Source organism: Schistocerca serialis, chromosome 2, assembly GCF_023864345.2.
Source record: "Schistocerca serialis cubense isolate TAMUIC-IGC-003099 chromosome 2, iqSchSeri2.2, whole genome shotgun sequence".
NCBI classification, from domain to species: domain Eukaryota; kingdom Metazoa; phylum Arthropoda; class Insecta; order Orthoptera; family Acrididae; genus Schistocerca; species Schistocerca serialis.
Window position 1 is genome coordinate 464,448,795 of NC_064639.1, and position 16,432 is coordinate 464,465,226.

At 43.7% G+C, this 16,432-nt stretch overlaps 1 protein-coding gene across 1 annotated transcript in view; it reads right to left on the bottom strand.

The window, feature by feature from the left end:
* Nucleotides 1–16,432, bottom strand: part of LOC126457372 (homocysteine S-methyltransferase YbgG-like) — a 76,889-nt gene that overhangs the window by 19,177 nt on the left and 41,280 nt on the right. The window contains exons 3-4 of the mRNA XM_050093624.1: nt 7,638–7,802; nt 797–1,056 (exon numbers count right to left, since the gene is read on the bottom strand). Of these exons, the coding sequence (XP_049949581.1) occupies nt 797–1,056; nt 7,638–7,802 (425 nt within the window). The remainder of the gene's footprint in view (nt 1–796; nt 1,057–7,637; nt 7,803–16,432) is intronic.

A 16,432-nucleotide genomic window follows, 5' to 3' on the forward strand; every position in this document is an offset into this window, starting at 1 on the left:
CATTAGGGCAATTTAGTAAGACACGCAAACAAAGCGATCGTTATGAGGGAACGTACGAAATGTATGCAACACACGTAACTTACAGATAACATGGGCACGACCTTAACCGACCAAAGCTACTAGGAAAACTGCCGTAGTCTACGCTTTCTTACAACAGTCTACGGTGGCGTACGGTAATTTTTCAACTCTACTGGGCACTTTTCGTTCTTCCAATGTTCTACAGTACACTGCTGCTAGAAGAACATATTCATACTCCTTGTAGAATCAGACTGGTATTTCGTCAAGTCGAGTCTCGAGTGGACTTTCCTTTGTTGAGTAATTTCTGTTACCATTCCCATGATCTCTTACTTCGATGTCATTTTCAGGCTCGTGCAGCGGTTTACAGAAGGAACCACAGCACGATGTTAGCTAGTGAAATGATTTTGGAAAAGGCGCTTAGTATGTTATGCTCTCTGATGCCAGTTCCCTGACAGAACACGTATGAAACTTCCTGGCAGATTAAAACTGTGTACCAGGACGAGACTCGAACTCGGGACCTTTGCCTTTCGTGGGCAAGTGCTGTAGCACCAGAGCACTTGCCCACGAAAGGCAAAGGTCCCGAGTTCGAGTCTCGGCCTGGCCGGTTTTAATCTGCCAGGAAGTTTCATACCAACGCACACTCCGTTGCAGAGTGAAAATCTCATTCTGAGAACACATATGCTTTTACTGCGCTGTCGAACTTATCAAATGTACACGCTAAGGTCGATAGAAAAAGGTATCATTCACACGTATAGTAGGTGTGCGCATTGTAAGATACCTTGCAGGAGAAGGCGATCCAGGCGCGCGCGGCGGGGAAGTCCCGCAGCAAGTCCGCGACGGCCTCTGCCTCGGCCTGCGCAGGGATGGTCTCGACGGCGAGCAGGTCCGCGCCTGCGCGCAGCAGCGCCGCCATGCGGGGGCGGTGCCACTCGGCCAGCTGCCGGCGCGTCACGCGGTCCGCGTAGTCGCCGCTGTATTCCGAGTAGTCGTGCAGCGACGCGCCGTACGGGCCCACCGAGCCCGCGATCAGCGGGCGCTCTGTCCCAACACAACACACACTAAACAACCCTTCCAAGAAAAAAGAAAAAATTCGGACCGGGTTCTTTCCAACAGGAACAAGTTTTTCCGAATTGCCTTTCCTAGTAGCAGTTCGCCGCAAACAATATTCGTCCTCACTGCAGAGTACCATTAGTCGAAGTATGTTTTATCCAGGTTGACAAAACCATTTTCGGAGAAAACCGAAGACACCCAGCCTAGCTCCAACGGAACCCTCCCCCCCTCGCTCCACCCCGTACCTAGGAACGGGAACTGCTACAACAATACAAATACTCTCGAGCCACAGTACTGCTCAAAATAAGTTATTGTTTCAGTAGATCAAAATTGATACCGTGATTACTGTGGGACTATGTATGTTAGAGAATAAGCTAAACTGCGTTAATTTATCGTGTCATATTCGGTTAAAACAGCGAAATCTCTAAAAACTTATAAAATTTCGTAAAATATATTTAAAAACAAAATCTCGGTTTTCTGGGACATTTCGTCACCCAGTTGTCCACAATAGGGATCTGCCAACATCTCGTCGTCTATAAAATGAGAATGCCGTTCACTTAAAATCAGAAGACGAACTTGACCCTAACGTTATATTTAGAATGTTGCTATCATCTTCAGCTCGAACACGGGTTTCTTGCAGATCTTCATGCTACTCTGTCTTACGCAAGCCTCTTCATCTCCGAGTAAATTGCTACACCAAGAAGAAATGCAGATGATAAACGAGTATTCATTGGACAAATATATTATACTAGAACTGACATGTGATTACATTTTCACGCAATTTGGGTGCATAGATCCTGAGAAATCAGTACCCAGAAAAACCACCTCTGGCCGTAATAACGGCCTTGATACACCTCAGCATTGAGTCAAACACAGTTTGGATGGCGTGTACTGGTACAGCTACCCATGCAGCTATTGCATCCTACATCTTTTTGAGTCTGTATACATCTCTTGGACTCCCTCTACGAGTTTTGTACCCCACACTATCGTCCAGTAATAACTTGGCGAGTCCTTGATATCTCAGAGTACGTCTTACAATCCGATCTCTTCTTCTAGCTAGGTTGCGCCACAAATTTCTTTCCCCCCAATCCCTTTCCGAACCTCCTCATTAGTTACCTGATACACCCATCTAATCTTCAGCATTCCTCTGCAGCACTGCATTTCAAAAGCTTATGTTCTCTTCTTGTCTAAGCAGTTTATGGTCCATGTTTCTCTTCTATACATGCCTACACTCCATACACATATACTACTAGACATTAAAATAGCTACACCAAGAAGAAATGCAGATGATAAACGAGTATTCATTGGACAAATATATTATACTAGAACTGACATGTGATTACATTTTCACGCAATTTGGGTGCATAGATCCTGATAAATCAGTACCCAGAAAAACCACCTCTGGCCGTAATAACGGCCTTGATACACCTCGGCATTGAGTCAAACAGAGCTTGGATGGCGTGTACTGGTACAGCTACCCCTGCAGCTTCAACACGATACCACAGTTCAACAAGAGTAGTGACTGACGTATTGTAACGAGCCAATTGCTCGGCCATCATTGACCAGACGTTTTCAATTGGTGAGAGATCTGGAGAATGTACTCGCCAGGGCAGCAGTCGAACATTTTCTGTATCCAGAAAGGCCCGTACAGGACCTGCAACATGCGGTCGTGCATTATCCTGCTGAAATGCAGGGTTTCGCAGTGATCGAATGAAGGGTAGAGCCACGGGTCGTAACACGTCTGAAATGTAACGTCCACTGTTCAAAGTGCCGTCAATGTGAACAAGAGGTGACCGAGACGTGTAACCAATGGCACCCTATACCATCACGCCGGGTGATACGCCATTATGGCGATGACAAACACACGATTCCAATGTGCGTTCACCGCGACGTCGCCAAACACGGATGCGACCATCATGATGCTGTGAACAGAACCTGTATTCATCCGATAAAATGACTTTTTGCCGTTCCTGTACCCACGTTCGTCGTTAAGTACACCATCGCCGGCGCTCCTGTCTGTGATGCAGCGTCAAGGGTAACCGCAGCCATGGTCTCCGAACTGATAGTCCACGGTGCTGCAAACGTCGTCGAACTGCTCGTTCAGATGGTTGTTGTCTTGCAGACGTCCCCATCTGTTGACTCAGGGATCGAGACGTAGCTGCACGATCAGTTACAGCCATGCGGATAAGATGCCTGTCATCTCCGACTGCTAGTGATACGAGGCCGTTGGGATCCAGCACGGCGTTCGTTATTACCCTCCTGAAGCCACCGATTCTGTTAACAGTCATTGGATCTCGACCAACGTGAGCAGCAATGTCGCGATACGATAAATCGCAATCGCGATAGGCTACAATCCGACCTTTATGAAAGTCGGAAAGATGATGGTACGCATTTCTCCTCCTTACACGAGGCATCACAACAACTTTTCACCAGGTAAAGCCGGTCAACTGGAGTTTGTGTATGAGAAATCGTTGGAAACTTTCCTCATGTCAGCACGTTGTAGGTGTCGCCACCGGCGCCAACCTTGTGTGAATGCTCTGAAAAGCTAATCATTTGCATATCACAGCATCTTCTTCCTGTCGGTTAAATTTCGTGTCTGTAGCACGTCATCTTCGTGGTGTAGCAGTTTTAATGGCCAGTAGTGTGCCTTCAAAGAAGACTAGGTATCGCTTAAATCTATGTTAGATCTTAACAACCTTCTCTTCTTCAGAAATGCTTTTCTTAACATTGCCAGTCTACATTTTATATCCTCTACTTCGGCCATCATCAGTTACTTTGCTGTCCAAATAACAAACCTGATCTACTACTTTAAGTGTCTCGTTTCCTCATCTAATTCCCACAGTATCACCTAATTTCATTCGACTACATTCTGTTAGTCTTGTTTTGATTTTATTGAAGTTCCTCTCATACCCTCCTTTCACGAGACTGTCCATTCCGTTCAACTGATCTTCCAATTCTTTTGCTGAATCTGACAGTATTACAATATCATAGGCAAACCTCAAAGTTTTTATTTATTGTACCTGAACTTTAACTCTTACTCAAAATTTTTCTTTGGTTTCCTTTACTGCTTGCTCATTCTACAGATTGAATGACATTGGGGACAGCCTACAACCCTGTCTCACTCCCTTCTCATCCACTGCTTCCATTTCATGTCCCTCGACCCATATATAACAGCCGTCTGGTTTCTGTAGAAGTTGTTCAAAATGGTTCAAATGGCTCTGAGCACTATGCGACTTAACTTCTGAGGTCAACAGTCGCCTAGAACTTAGAACTAATTAAACCTAACTGACCTAAGGACATCACACACATCCATGCCCGAGGCAGGATTCGAACCTGCGACCGTAGCGGTCACGCGGTTCCAGACTGAAGCGCCTTTAACCGCACGGCCACACCGGCCGCCGTGTAGAAGTTGTAAATAGCCTTTCGATCCCTGTATTTTACTCATGATATCTTCAGAATTTTAAAGATAGTATTCCAGTCAACATTGTCAAAAGCTTTCTCTTAGTCTACAAGCACTATAAACTTAGGTTTGCCTTTTCTTAACCTACTTTCTAAGATAAGTCGTAGGGTCAGTACTGTGTCGTGTGTTTCTGCATTTCTCCGGAATCCAAACTGTTCTTCCCTGAGGTTGGCTTTTACCAGATTTACAGTCTTCCGCAAAGAATTCGTGTCAGAAGTTTGCAACCACGACTTATTAAACTGCTAGTTCGGTAATATTCACACTCATCATCATCTGCTTTCTTTGCAATTGGAATTATTATATTCTTCTTGAAGGCTTAGGATATTTCGCCTGTCATCTTGCACACCAAAGGGAGGATTCTTCTTATGGTTGGCTCTTCCAAGGCTAGCAGTAGTTCTGACGGCACGAAGTCTTCTTCCGGGGCCTTGTTTCAACTTAGGTCTTTCACCGTTCTATCAAATTCTCCCATCTCAACTTCATCTACGGCCTCCTCCACTTCTGTAACATTAACTTCATCTCCCTTGTATGGACCTTCTACATACTCCTTCCTCATTTCAGCTTCCTCTTCTTTGCTTGGGACTGGTTTTCCATCTGAGTTCTTGAATATAAAATATTTATAATAAATAGATTATTTACCAGTGATACGTTACTGTAGTTATTTTCGTTATTAATCATTTTCACACAGCAAATGCTACGACGCTAGTTTCCGATATATAGATAATTGGGCAATGTGTTTATTTTAGTTACACCTTTTGCATTAAAACTGAAAGCCGTAAGAAATACACAATAGCAGCCTTTCTCTAGAATGACCACTAAAACAAAACGGCAGAGAAATGAAATTTACTACATACAGAAATGATTTGTAAAATAGAAAACACTAGAAAATTCAAAGGCAAGAAGAACGAATAAACAAGGTGAATGCGTAGAAGGCTAAATAATGAAATGGAAAAACAAGATCAGCAACCCTATAAAAGATCCTTTAAAGGAGACTGTAAGAAGGTTGAGGAACTTGAAAGTATGGGAACGTAGGATATTCTGTTCGAAAGAGTAAGAAATACAAGATTGGATAGTTATATATTTGAAATCTTACTGTAGAAATTCTTAGGAAATATGAAATATAAATGTTCAAAAATTGTGAGGTAATTCGACAAAGAAGGGAAAAGTACTTGCAAAAACTGTACTATACATAACACCAATCTAGAATGCTAGAACTAGAAAATTTAGATTATGTGAATAAGAGTAATAACGACTGCATTAAATGCAATAAAGGATGGAAAACAGATAGGAACAGATACAATCCCTACCGAAATACTGAACCGCCTGATGGCAGAAGGTACACGGAAATTTATATGAGACTATGAAATAGAATATCGCGCTGGGGAACGGACATAGATTTCTTGACTACAGTAATACAAGAGAAACAAGGCACCAGAAAATGTGAGTACAGCACCATCAGTCTCTTATATGATGATGATGATGATGATGATGATGATGATGAGGTACCAAACTCCGAGGAGCGTAGGGGACGAGCGGGAGACCCACACCGCCGACTAGGCAAGGTCCTAGAGGAGGTGGTTTGCCACTGCCTTCCTCCGACCGTAATGGTGATGAATGATGATAACATTATAAGCAACCTAAAAAGATTTTCACGACTTTCATTCAAAGATATCTGTTGTTGAAACTCGTGAAGATATTTTAGGAGGATTGTTGCTCAAATACGAAGCAATGTCTTATTGCACAAATTTCTGTAGATATGGAAATAGGTTACAACCATGTGGTGCCACATCTGGTAAACAGGATGTTTGTTTCAACAGTTAATACTTCAAGTCGTTCAGTTTTCCCGTTATCATAGTATCTTACTGAGGAGGGAGGCTTATTGTCTTTCTCAAAGCTTATTGCTTTTCTTATTGGTTTCCTTAAGTAATTCAAGCATTTTTTCGTCCAGATCTTATTTCACCAATTTCAAGTAGAAAGTTTACGTAGGAAGTGTTCGTTATTCTTCTATCTTTTGCAAGCTAATAAGTAAGAACGCTGTCCTTAATAGTGGTATGACCGCGTCTCATCCACGTGCTAACAAACAAGCAGACATATTTTGTTAATTCCTTTATTGCACCAAACCTTGATGACAAATACGTTTCCGCATTTGCTTTTGGATAGCATTACACAAATATGGAACCCATCTTGGTTCTTTCATAAAGTTTTCTGTTCGTTAACTATTCTCGTAAAAGTTACGTGCTTCTTCTGGCCTGTCTACGTCGCCAGTTATTTTGATCATGGGTTGCCCAACACCGCATTGTGGACTTTCTCATTGTTTTAAACTGAGTTTTTAGTACTGAAACGATCTTCACGTCGATCAGGAAAGTACTGTTACGTTTGATTTCATCCGTGTATTAATTGACTCCTTACAAAGCTTCGCCAACTTTTAATTAATTTTTGTTTGCAAAAGCTCACAAACAAATTTTATAACGTTCGACACGGTCGCGAATGTTGAAAAGTGATTTCAATTTTCAATATAATCTTTATGCGTCTATATCGCGAATTTATAAAATGTTATGACAGGTTTCGATTGTGATAGCAATCATCTTATAGTCTGCAATTGTATTTTACGTTTTGAAGATGATTGCTAAAATAAACAAAACCGGTCATATAATTTTATAAACACGTGATCTAGGTTACAATCAAAGACAAATGATTCCACATTTACTAATTTGGACAAATAACATAAAATGACCTCTTTAAAAATTTTTGTAAATAACATTTTCTGCAGATGAAAGTGACACTTGACTTACGATTTTGTGTAGGCCTAACACGTGTCAGTAAAACAAAAACAAAATTTCATTTACGCAACGCCAACTCAGTACCAGACAGAAATTTTCGCTTTGCACCCATAGCGACATTTCTCTTTTCCCAGTAGACAATACATTAAGAGTCTTCAGGTAAAATAGCCATGTACTTCTAATGCATATCGTTCTAAAGATACCAGTAGTTTTTCAAGTGATATCAATAACATTGTTTTACCATTATTTACCATTTTCAGTCTAATTAATAAACAGAAACCTGTAACAATACGAGCACAAAAGCATAATAATAACAGCATTATTTTCCTTACCAGCCAAACCGTTTTGCTCGCTCATGAAGGTGTCCACCGCTTTCTTGGCTAACTTCACCGCCTTCTCGATGAGTTCGATGCTCTCATTCTCGCTGAGACCCAAATACTTCATGAACCCGTCGACACTCGCCTGGTATGTGTTCGTGATTATGATATTCGCACCAGCTGCAACGAAACGAGTCAGGAAATATTTTAATAATTTTATATCAGTTACTTTCTTGAGGTTTAATTTTCTTAGATTTAACAGTGCTAATATTCCAAATAAAATATTCTAACATGTTAGGCTGCATGATTTTAATTTCGGCTTCTTTATCGCCTCTGTGTATCAGCATCACTAGAGGGATGTTCCTCAGTCGTTCACACAGTTGAACATAGTCAAAAGGCACTGAGAATGAAATGCAGAATTACTGAAGAAGAGAAAGAAGAAGAATTGGAAACCTGAAGTGGCCTAACAAAGTCGATTACTTCACTTGGAGCGACAAAAGCTACAAATCAAGTGGGCTTATTTAATACTAATACTTTTACTAACCAAATTTTTTGGGACTCATAGCTCTTTGAATAAAATAACCAAAAGACTTGAAACTTACTTACAAAACATTTGCACTATCGATCACAACAACAATTTATAATTGCATAACAAGTTTGTGTTAACTCCGTTAGTTTGCAACAGCAACATAAAACAACATTTTCACTGTGGATGAGAGAGCTGTAAAAATACAAAACCCCAACTTGGGCAGTTGCCGCTAAAGCAGCAGGGATAAAATAAACTTAAAAATGTGTTTTGAAACATTTAACATATTAAATTTCATTGGACTCTTGAACCGAACCCAGATATTTGCCTATTCAAAATAGGTTTCATGAGTCGGGAAATGAAGGAAAGATGCATTTAAGTTGTGGCTATGTGTTGGGCAATGTGATTTACTCGGATGGTTCACCTGGTACAGTACTGGATGCTAGGGAAGGATAAGTTTCGAGTTCAGATTCAGTAGACAATTTTAATCTTTCATGTGGAGTCGCATTACTCGTTGTCATAGCTTGTCATGGCAGCACAACCTCTCCTCCTGAAACGTTGCCTCTTTTTCAACACGATAGCTCCTAACTCTGCATCCCTACCTCCACCCCCTCTCTCCACCGCCCCCTCCATCCTCCATATCGTTTTTAGAGTCGCGGGTTTCGAGTGCGTACCACATTCATGCTTTTCCGTCTTTGATATTTCGAGAGTTGCAACTTACAATTTCTTAAACAAAAGTGCGGTATTTCTGCAGTGAACCTGTAGCGGTCGCCATGCAGACCTTGTATGTACTCAGAGAGAGTTCAGCTGCAGATATTAAACAGATGAGACGTTCCAATGTTCTACCATTTTTATACTGGTTTCAACAAGCGGATGTTGCAGACAAGTTCATGGTCTTATGTTTCGAAGAGTATTGTGGATCCTCTGACTGCGCGCGAGAAAAGTATTTAAGAATACCCGAATTAAGATTACAGTTAAGAATTCTGTAAGGAATTTAATTCTAAGTTGGCTTAATCTTCCCAAGATACGCGGTGGATTAAGTAGTAACGTCTCTCAGTGATCCCAGAAACTAGCACAACATCTGCAATGGAAAGTACTGATGGAGTTGGGACAGAGGGACAACTCTACTGGAGATCACGAATCAAATTAAATACATTCTAATTCGCGATTTATTTGGGTGTAAATACAACCAGTCACTTTAAAAAAATGTATATGATTTATTTTCTGTAGCATTATTTAATTTTCAAGCCACTGTAGGCTCATCATCAGATCGAAATGTTACTGGAATATTATCTGGCCTATGTGCACCTCAATGCTGTGATTGTGATGCTGGCAGAAATAACAGAAATTTAGTTACTGGTAACGAAAAAATTACGAAACGAAAAGATTGCTGTGTCTTGGATACTTACAGTGCGCTGTCTCGTGGTACCCTTAGCACAGCCGTTCTGATAACGTACATTTTGCAGGTTACACACACATACTTCGCGTGTATATAACCAATAAAATATACGTTATCAGAACGGCTGTGCTATGGATACCATGAGGCAGCGCACTGTAATTATCCAAGACATAGCAATCTTTTCGTTTCGTAATTTTTCGTTACCAGTAACTAAATTTCCGTTATTTCCGCTAGCAACGCGACGTCAGAGTCTAGCCGCACATGGCCCACCAAATAATCTTGCTAAACACCCCCACCTGATGATGAGCGTACAGTGGCTTTAAAATTAATTAATTCTACAGAAAATAAATCATACAATTGTGGTATCGATAGCTACTATGCTACGGCGTAGGTGTAAGTTCTTAGTTGGCACTACGACAGCGACACCGACGACAGCGCCCTGTAGCCGGCGCTGTGGAGATCTACGAGCTCAGCTCCAGATTCAGTCCATTTTATTCCGAGGAGACAGCCTAGCAACATTGTTTCTATTTCACAGTGGGCGAACCACTACTTGTAACTCACAAGGGAACCTCCCCATCGCAACCCCCTCAGATTTAGTTATAAGTTGGCACAGTGGATAGGCCTTGAAAAACTGAACACAGATCAATCGAGAAAACAGGAAGAAGTTGTGTGGAACTATGAAAAAAAAAGCAAAATATACAAACTGAATAGTCCATGCGCAAGATAGGCAACATCAAGGAAAGAGCAAGCTCAAGAGCGCCGTGGTCCCGTGGTTAGCGTGAGAAGCTGCGGAAGGAGAGGTCCTTGGTTCAAGTCTTCCCTCGAGTGAAAAGTTTATTTTCTTTATTTTCGCAAAGTTACGATCTGTCCGTTCGTTCATTGACGTCTCTGTTCACTGTAATAAGTTTAGTGTCTGTGTTTTGCGACCGCACCGCAAAACCGTGCGATTAGTAGACGAAAGGACGTGCCTCTCCAATGGGAACCGAAAACATTTGATCGCAAGGTCATAGGTCAACCGATTCCTCCACACGAAATCACGCCTGATATATTCTATACGACACTGGTGATGGCATGTGCACCACATGACAGGAATATGTTGTCCACCCACGTAACTTGTACACTTGGCGAGTGGGTAAAAAGATTCTTCTACCTTGCCCGATTTAGGTTTTCTTGTGGATGTGATAATCACTCCCAAAAAAGTGATGAAAACATAAGAGTTTGTCACATAAACTGCAACAAATGAATGCAACAGTTTCACAGTCGCACACTCTTCCCTGTGCTCTGTCAAAACACATGTTTTTAACGTTTTCAAATTTGTCCGTGTGTAGACCGTCAAATCCTGCATATGTCCAAGCAAATCTGAACATCTCCTGGAATTTTGGAGAGCGAAGTTCATTGTGTGCGATAATTGTCTGAAAATAAAAAGTTAAACTTTTCACTCGAGGGAAGACTTGAACCAAGGACCTTACGTTCCGCAGCTGCTCACGCTAACCACGGGACCAAGGCGTTCCTGAGCTCATTCTTTCCTTGATGTTGCCTATCTTGCGCATAGACTACTCAGTTTGTATATTTTGCTTATTTTTTTCATAGTTCCACACAACTTCTTCCTGTTTTCTCGATTGATCTGTGTTCAGTTTTTCAAGGCCTATCCATTGTGCCAACTTATAACTAAATCTGAGGGGGGTGCGATGGGGAGGTTCCCTTGTTAGTTACTTGATGTACAGCTTCGCACCTATGTGCTCATCTGTACGCAAAGTTAAGTAAAGGTGATTTTAGTTCACACTGCAGTGCCGAGAGAATCTTACCTCACCTGCTCCTACTCACTTCCTACACTCGCCCTACCCATTCAGTTTACAGGAGCAGACCCATGCGCCGCCTTCCAGGCGGGATACAAAAACAATAATTTTAAAAAAGCGACTGGTTAAATATCGTACTTAAAGAAATTGCTGATTTAAATCAGTTGCAGTTCCATGTCTTCAATGGATATAGCGACTGTAGTTACAATTGCTTCTTCGCCTATTTTGTGTTAGTTGCAGGCAGATATTTATATCGACACAGGCATAGGCATCTACACTCCTGGAAATTGAAATAAGAACACCGTGAATTCATTGTCCCAGGAAGGGGAAACTTTATTGACACATTCCTGGGGTCAGATACATCACATGATCACACTGACAGAACCACAGGCACATAGACAAAGGCAACAGAGCATGCACAATGTCGGCAGTAGTACAGTGTATATCCACCTTTCGCAGCAATGCAGGCTGCTATTCTCCCATGGAGACGATCGTAGAGATGCTGGATGTAGTCCTGTGGAACGGCTTGCCATGCCATTTCCACCTGGCGCCTCAGTTGGACCAGCGTTCGTGCTGGACGTGCAGACCGCGTGAGACGACGCTTCATCCAGTCCCAAACATGCTCAATGGGGGACAGATCCGGAGATCTTGCTGGCCAGGGTAGTTGACTTACACCTTCTAGAGCACGTTGGGTGGCACGGGATACATGCGGACGTGCATTGTCCTGTTGGAACAGCAAGTTCCCTTGGCGGTCTAGGAATGGTAGAACGATGGGTTCGATGACGGTTTGGATGTACCGTGCACTATTCAGTGTCCCCTCGATGATCACCAGTGGTGTACGGCCAGTGTAGGAGATCGCTCCCCACACCATGATGCCGGGTGTTGGCCCCGTGTGCCTCGGTCGTATGCAGTCCTGATTGTGGCGCTCACCTGCACGGCGCCAAACACGCATACGACCATCATTGGCACCAAGGCAGAAGCGACTCTCATCGCTGAAGACGACACGTCTCCATTCGTCCCTCCATTCACGCCTGTCGCGACACCACTGGAGGCGGGCTGCACGATGTTGGGGCGCGAGCGGAAGACGGCCTAACGGTGTGCGGGACCGTAGCCCAGCTTCATGGAGACGGTTGCGAATGGTCCTCGCCGATACCCCAAGAGCAACAGTGTCCCTAATTTGCTGGGAAGTGGCGGTGCGGTCCCCTACGGCACTGCGTAGGATCCTACGGTCTTGGCGTGCATCCGTGCGTCGCTGCGGTCCGGTCCCAGGTCGACGGGCACGTGCACCTTCCGCCGACCACTGGCGACAACATCGATGTACTGTGGAGACCTCACGCCCCACGTGTTGAGCAATTCGGCGGTACGTCCACCCGGCCTCCCGCATGCCCACTATACGCCCTCGCTCAAAGTCCGTCAACTGCACATACGGTTCACGTCCACGCTGTCGCGGCATGCTACCAGGGTTAAAGACTGCGATGGAGCTCCGTATGCCACGGCAAACTGGCTGACACTGACGGCGGCGGTGCACAAATGCTGCGCAGCTAGCGCCATTCGACGGCCAACACCGCGGTTCCTGGTGTGTCCGCTGTGCCGTGCGTGTGATCATTGCTTGTACAGCCCACTCGCAGTGTCCGGAGCAAGTATGGTGGGTCTGACACACCGGTGTCAATGTGTTCTTTTTTCCATTTCCAGGAGTGTATATCTACACTCCGCAAGTTACTTTATGGTCTGTGGTTTCTTTACCAGTGTCACTTCGCTCCCCACCCGTCTGTCTATCTTGATACAGTCACAAATTACGCTAATCCTCGTCCTTTTTATCTTCATGGCCTTTTCACGAGATGTACGTACGGTGGAGCAATATATGGTAGTATGACTCTTCTAGGAACATACACTCTGCGGATTTTAACAGTAAGCCATATTATGATGCACAAAGTCTTTCTTACAGTATTTGTCGCTGGAGTTGGATGAATATCGCTGTGACACTTTCGCACTTATTAAGCGAACCTCTGACGAAACGCGATCTTGTCTATTTTCTCTATGTCTGGTAATGGTCCCATACTAAGAGGCAAGGCTCAAGTCTCGGTCGAACGAAGATTTTGTATGCTACCTCCCCCATGGATGGACTACACTTCCTGAGGAATCCTCCAGATCTCAGCTTGGCATCTGCCCTTTCATCGATTAGTGCTATGTGATCGTTCTACTTTAAATCACTTCCAGGTACTTAAGAAATGTCACTGTTTTTAGTGACTGTTCAACAAATGTGAAATCATAAAATAACGGGTTTTCCACCTATTTATGCTCAGTTGTTACATTTGTGTGTATTGAGGGTCATCTGCCAATTCTTGCTTCAAGCGCCGGTCCTGTGCAGGTCTTACTGCATTTTCTCAAATCTCCACCGTACTCTTGAAGTTACTTTTACGGTTAAAGATATCTCTCAGGTAAGAATGACAAGCTGTGTGTTAGTGGCTAGGAACTGTTCAGTCCAAGTACAAAGCTAGTCTGGTATTCCGTACACTCTATTTGTTCATTAGGCAACCCCTTCAATAAATATGTCATCAATCTGGACGCAGGCATCTCCTACCTCCTGGTTTTCGTAGACACCATGATACAGATGATCAAGTGATGTCGGGATGCGATCAGCAGAAAAGTAAATAGTGCCGTAGATTTGTACCGATCAACTTCTTGAAACACGCACGAAGCGCCGTGTGAAAGAAATCGCAATCAATACAGAGCTGCAGGTAACTGAAATGTGGTTGTGCCTCATGGTTGACATTCAATCTTAGTCGTAGTAACAGCGCCTTGTGATCTTTCCCGGTTAGGTCGGTCCCATGGCGCCCCTAGCACATGGCAGCTTCAACAGTTTCTAGGCGGACACGAGAAAAATATGCCGGCTTAGGCGGTTTCAAGTCACGTTATCCGACTGTAGATTGTCTAGTAACTATACTACTCAAAGCTGCTAAGTAATGATCATATCTGTACTTTACATATTCGCCTAAAAAGTATTAACAACGATCTGATCCTGTAACGCAGTTTTTATACCCAGATGGATAGAATGTGCAAAGTGTATTTTTTGGAACACTTGGCAATAGGCTGTTTGGAAATTTCTTAGGTATGTGATTTTCAGGTCCAGATGAATCCGAAGCTCCTGTGCACAATTCGTGTCGCAACTTGTCGTATCAGCTGCGCATAATTCAGTATGCAGGGCACTGCATACGTGGCTTGTCCACACTGTCGAGTGGTTCAGGAAAATGTGTTGTTAGTGGGATTAGAATTTTTCATTCACGAAAACGCAGTAACGACACGCATCAGGGCAAAGTTCAGCATGTTCTCAGTGTCGCTACAGCACTCTTTGGCTGTGACCAAAACTTGTGCTAAAATATGCAATGACGTTTTCCACAGTCAACTACAGTCCACTACATACTACACACTACAGTCCACTACAGTCCATTCTCGATCGTATAAATCTTTATTTATAGCCAGTTGATCTTCTCTGCCAGCCTCATATCTTTCACGATCTAATCGATTCACCCGCAGTGCCGTTCGTCTCATTAACAGCAGCTTTCTTCACTCGTGAAGGAACATATTTTGTCATCCCCATCGCACTCAGGAAGATGGCTAGACGCTGACACTTGTCAAACTGATCATGACTACGATGGCTCTGATCTTACCTGAAGTCATCAGACGCAGCGTAACTGCACTACAGCTGACTGTCGTGGAGAATACGCTGGTATGGAACCGGAAGGTCGTACATGTGCGCTGGGCCGGGTCTGAATCCAGGTCCTCGTTTTTCGTGGGTAATATTCTTACCCACCGAGTTACCAGGCAAGCTTTGTAGCTGTTCTAATACAATTCGTCGATGCCACTCCCCTACTAAGCGAACTAATATAAGAAACGAGTTGTAAGCTGTGGTTAAGCCGTTCCCCTCGACATCTTTTGTCTCCGGGTTGCAAGTTTATCGAGGTACACAGGAAAGCTACTGTTGAGTTCGCAACATAATATAAGCCAGTACTTATATTATCCGAGAAAGGAAAGAAGTCGGAATCGACCCCCGGTCCAGCACACACAGTTTTAATCGGTTACGAAGTTTCTTAGGACTGACTGCTTCCGCTTTCGACAAGTCTGCTGGGGTAGCACCCTGTAGATTGACTACATTAACTTTCCCTGATATGTGAGATACGGCAGCGCTGTTCCATATACTGTTGAGACAGACAGCTTATCAGTGGCTTTCATCAGTGCTTTATTAGAATTCGATGTAACACGGCACAGATGCATGCTCCATAGCAGTGTTGGATTCAAACAAATAAGCGTGTAGCGTTGTACAGTGATCACTGAAGATGAAAATCTGGAAAGAACCTCAAATATTGAATACGAAGATGGTATCTGTTCTTTCGGACATGTCCCAAACAACAGATACCATCGGTGACCATGCACCTCTCTAGAATGAAATGATAATTAAATGAAGACCCTAAGCTGTCGACAGGCGTTGATATACATCAACGGGGACAGTTGAAAATGTGTACCCCGAGCGGAATTCGAACCCGGCATCTCATGCATAGATGTCAGACCCTGTATCCATCTGAGCCGCCGAGGACACAGAGGATAGTGCGACTGCAGGGATTTGTCCCTTGCACGCTCCCCGTGAGACCACACTCCCAACTTAATGTCCACACACTACATTCGTAGTGCCCCTCCCCACTAAACTCATTACTCGCGGCAGACAATCTTACCAAGTCTCGTAAGAGTTCGGGCAATGCGTGTGCATCCGCACAGAAGAAGAAGGTCAATAGCCGGTTAGCCTTAACTATATGAAGATGGTATCTGTTCTTTCGGACATGTCCGCGAGTAATGAGTGTAGTGGGCAGGGGCACTACGAATGCAGCGTGTGGACATTAAGTTGGGAATGTGGGTCTCACGGGGAGCGTGTAAGGTATAAATCCCTGCAGTCGTACGATCCTCTGTGCCCTCGGTGGCTCAGATGGATAGAGCGTCTGCCATGCAAACAGGAGATCCCGAGTTCGAGTCCCGGTCGGGACACATTTTCAACTGTCCCCGTTGATGTATATCAACTCCTATCGAAAGCTTAGGGTCT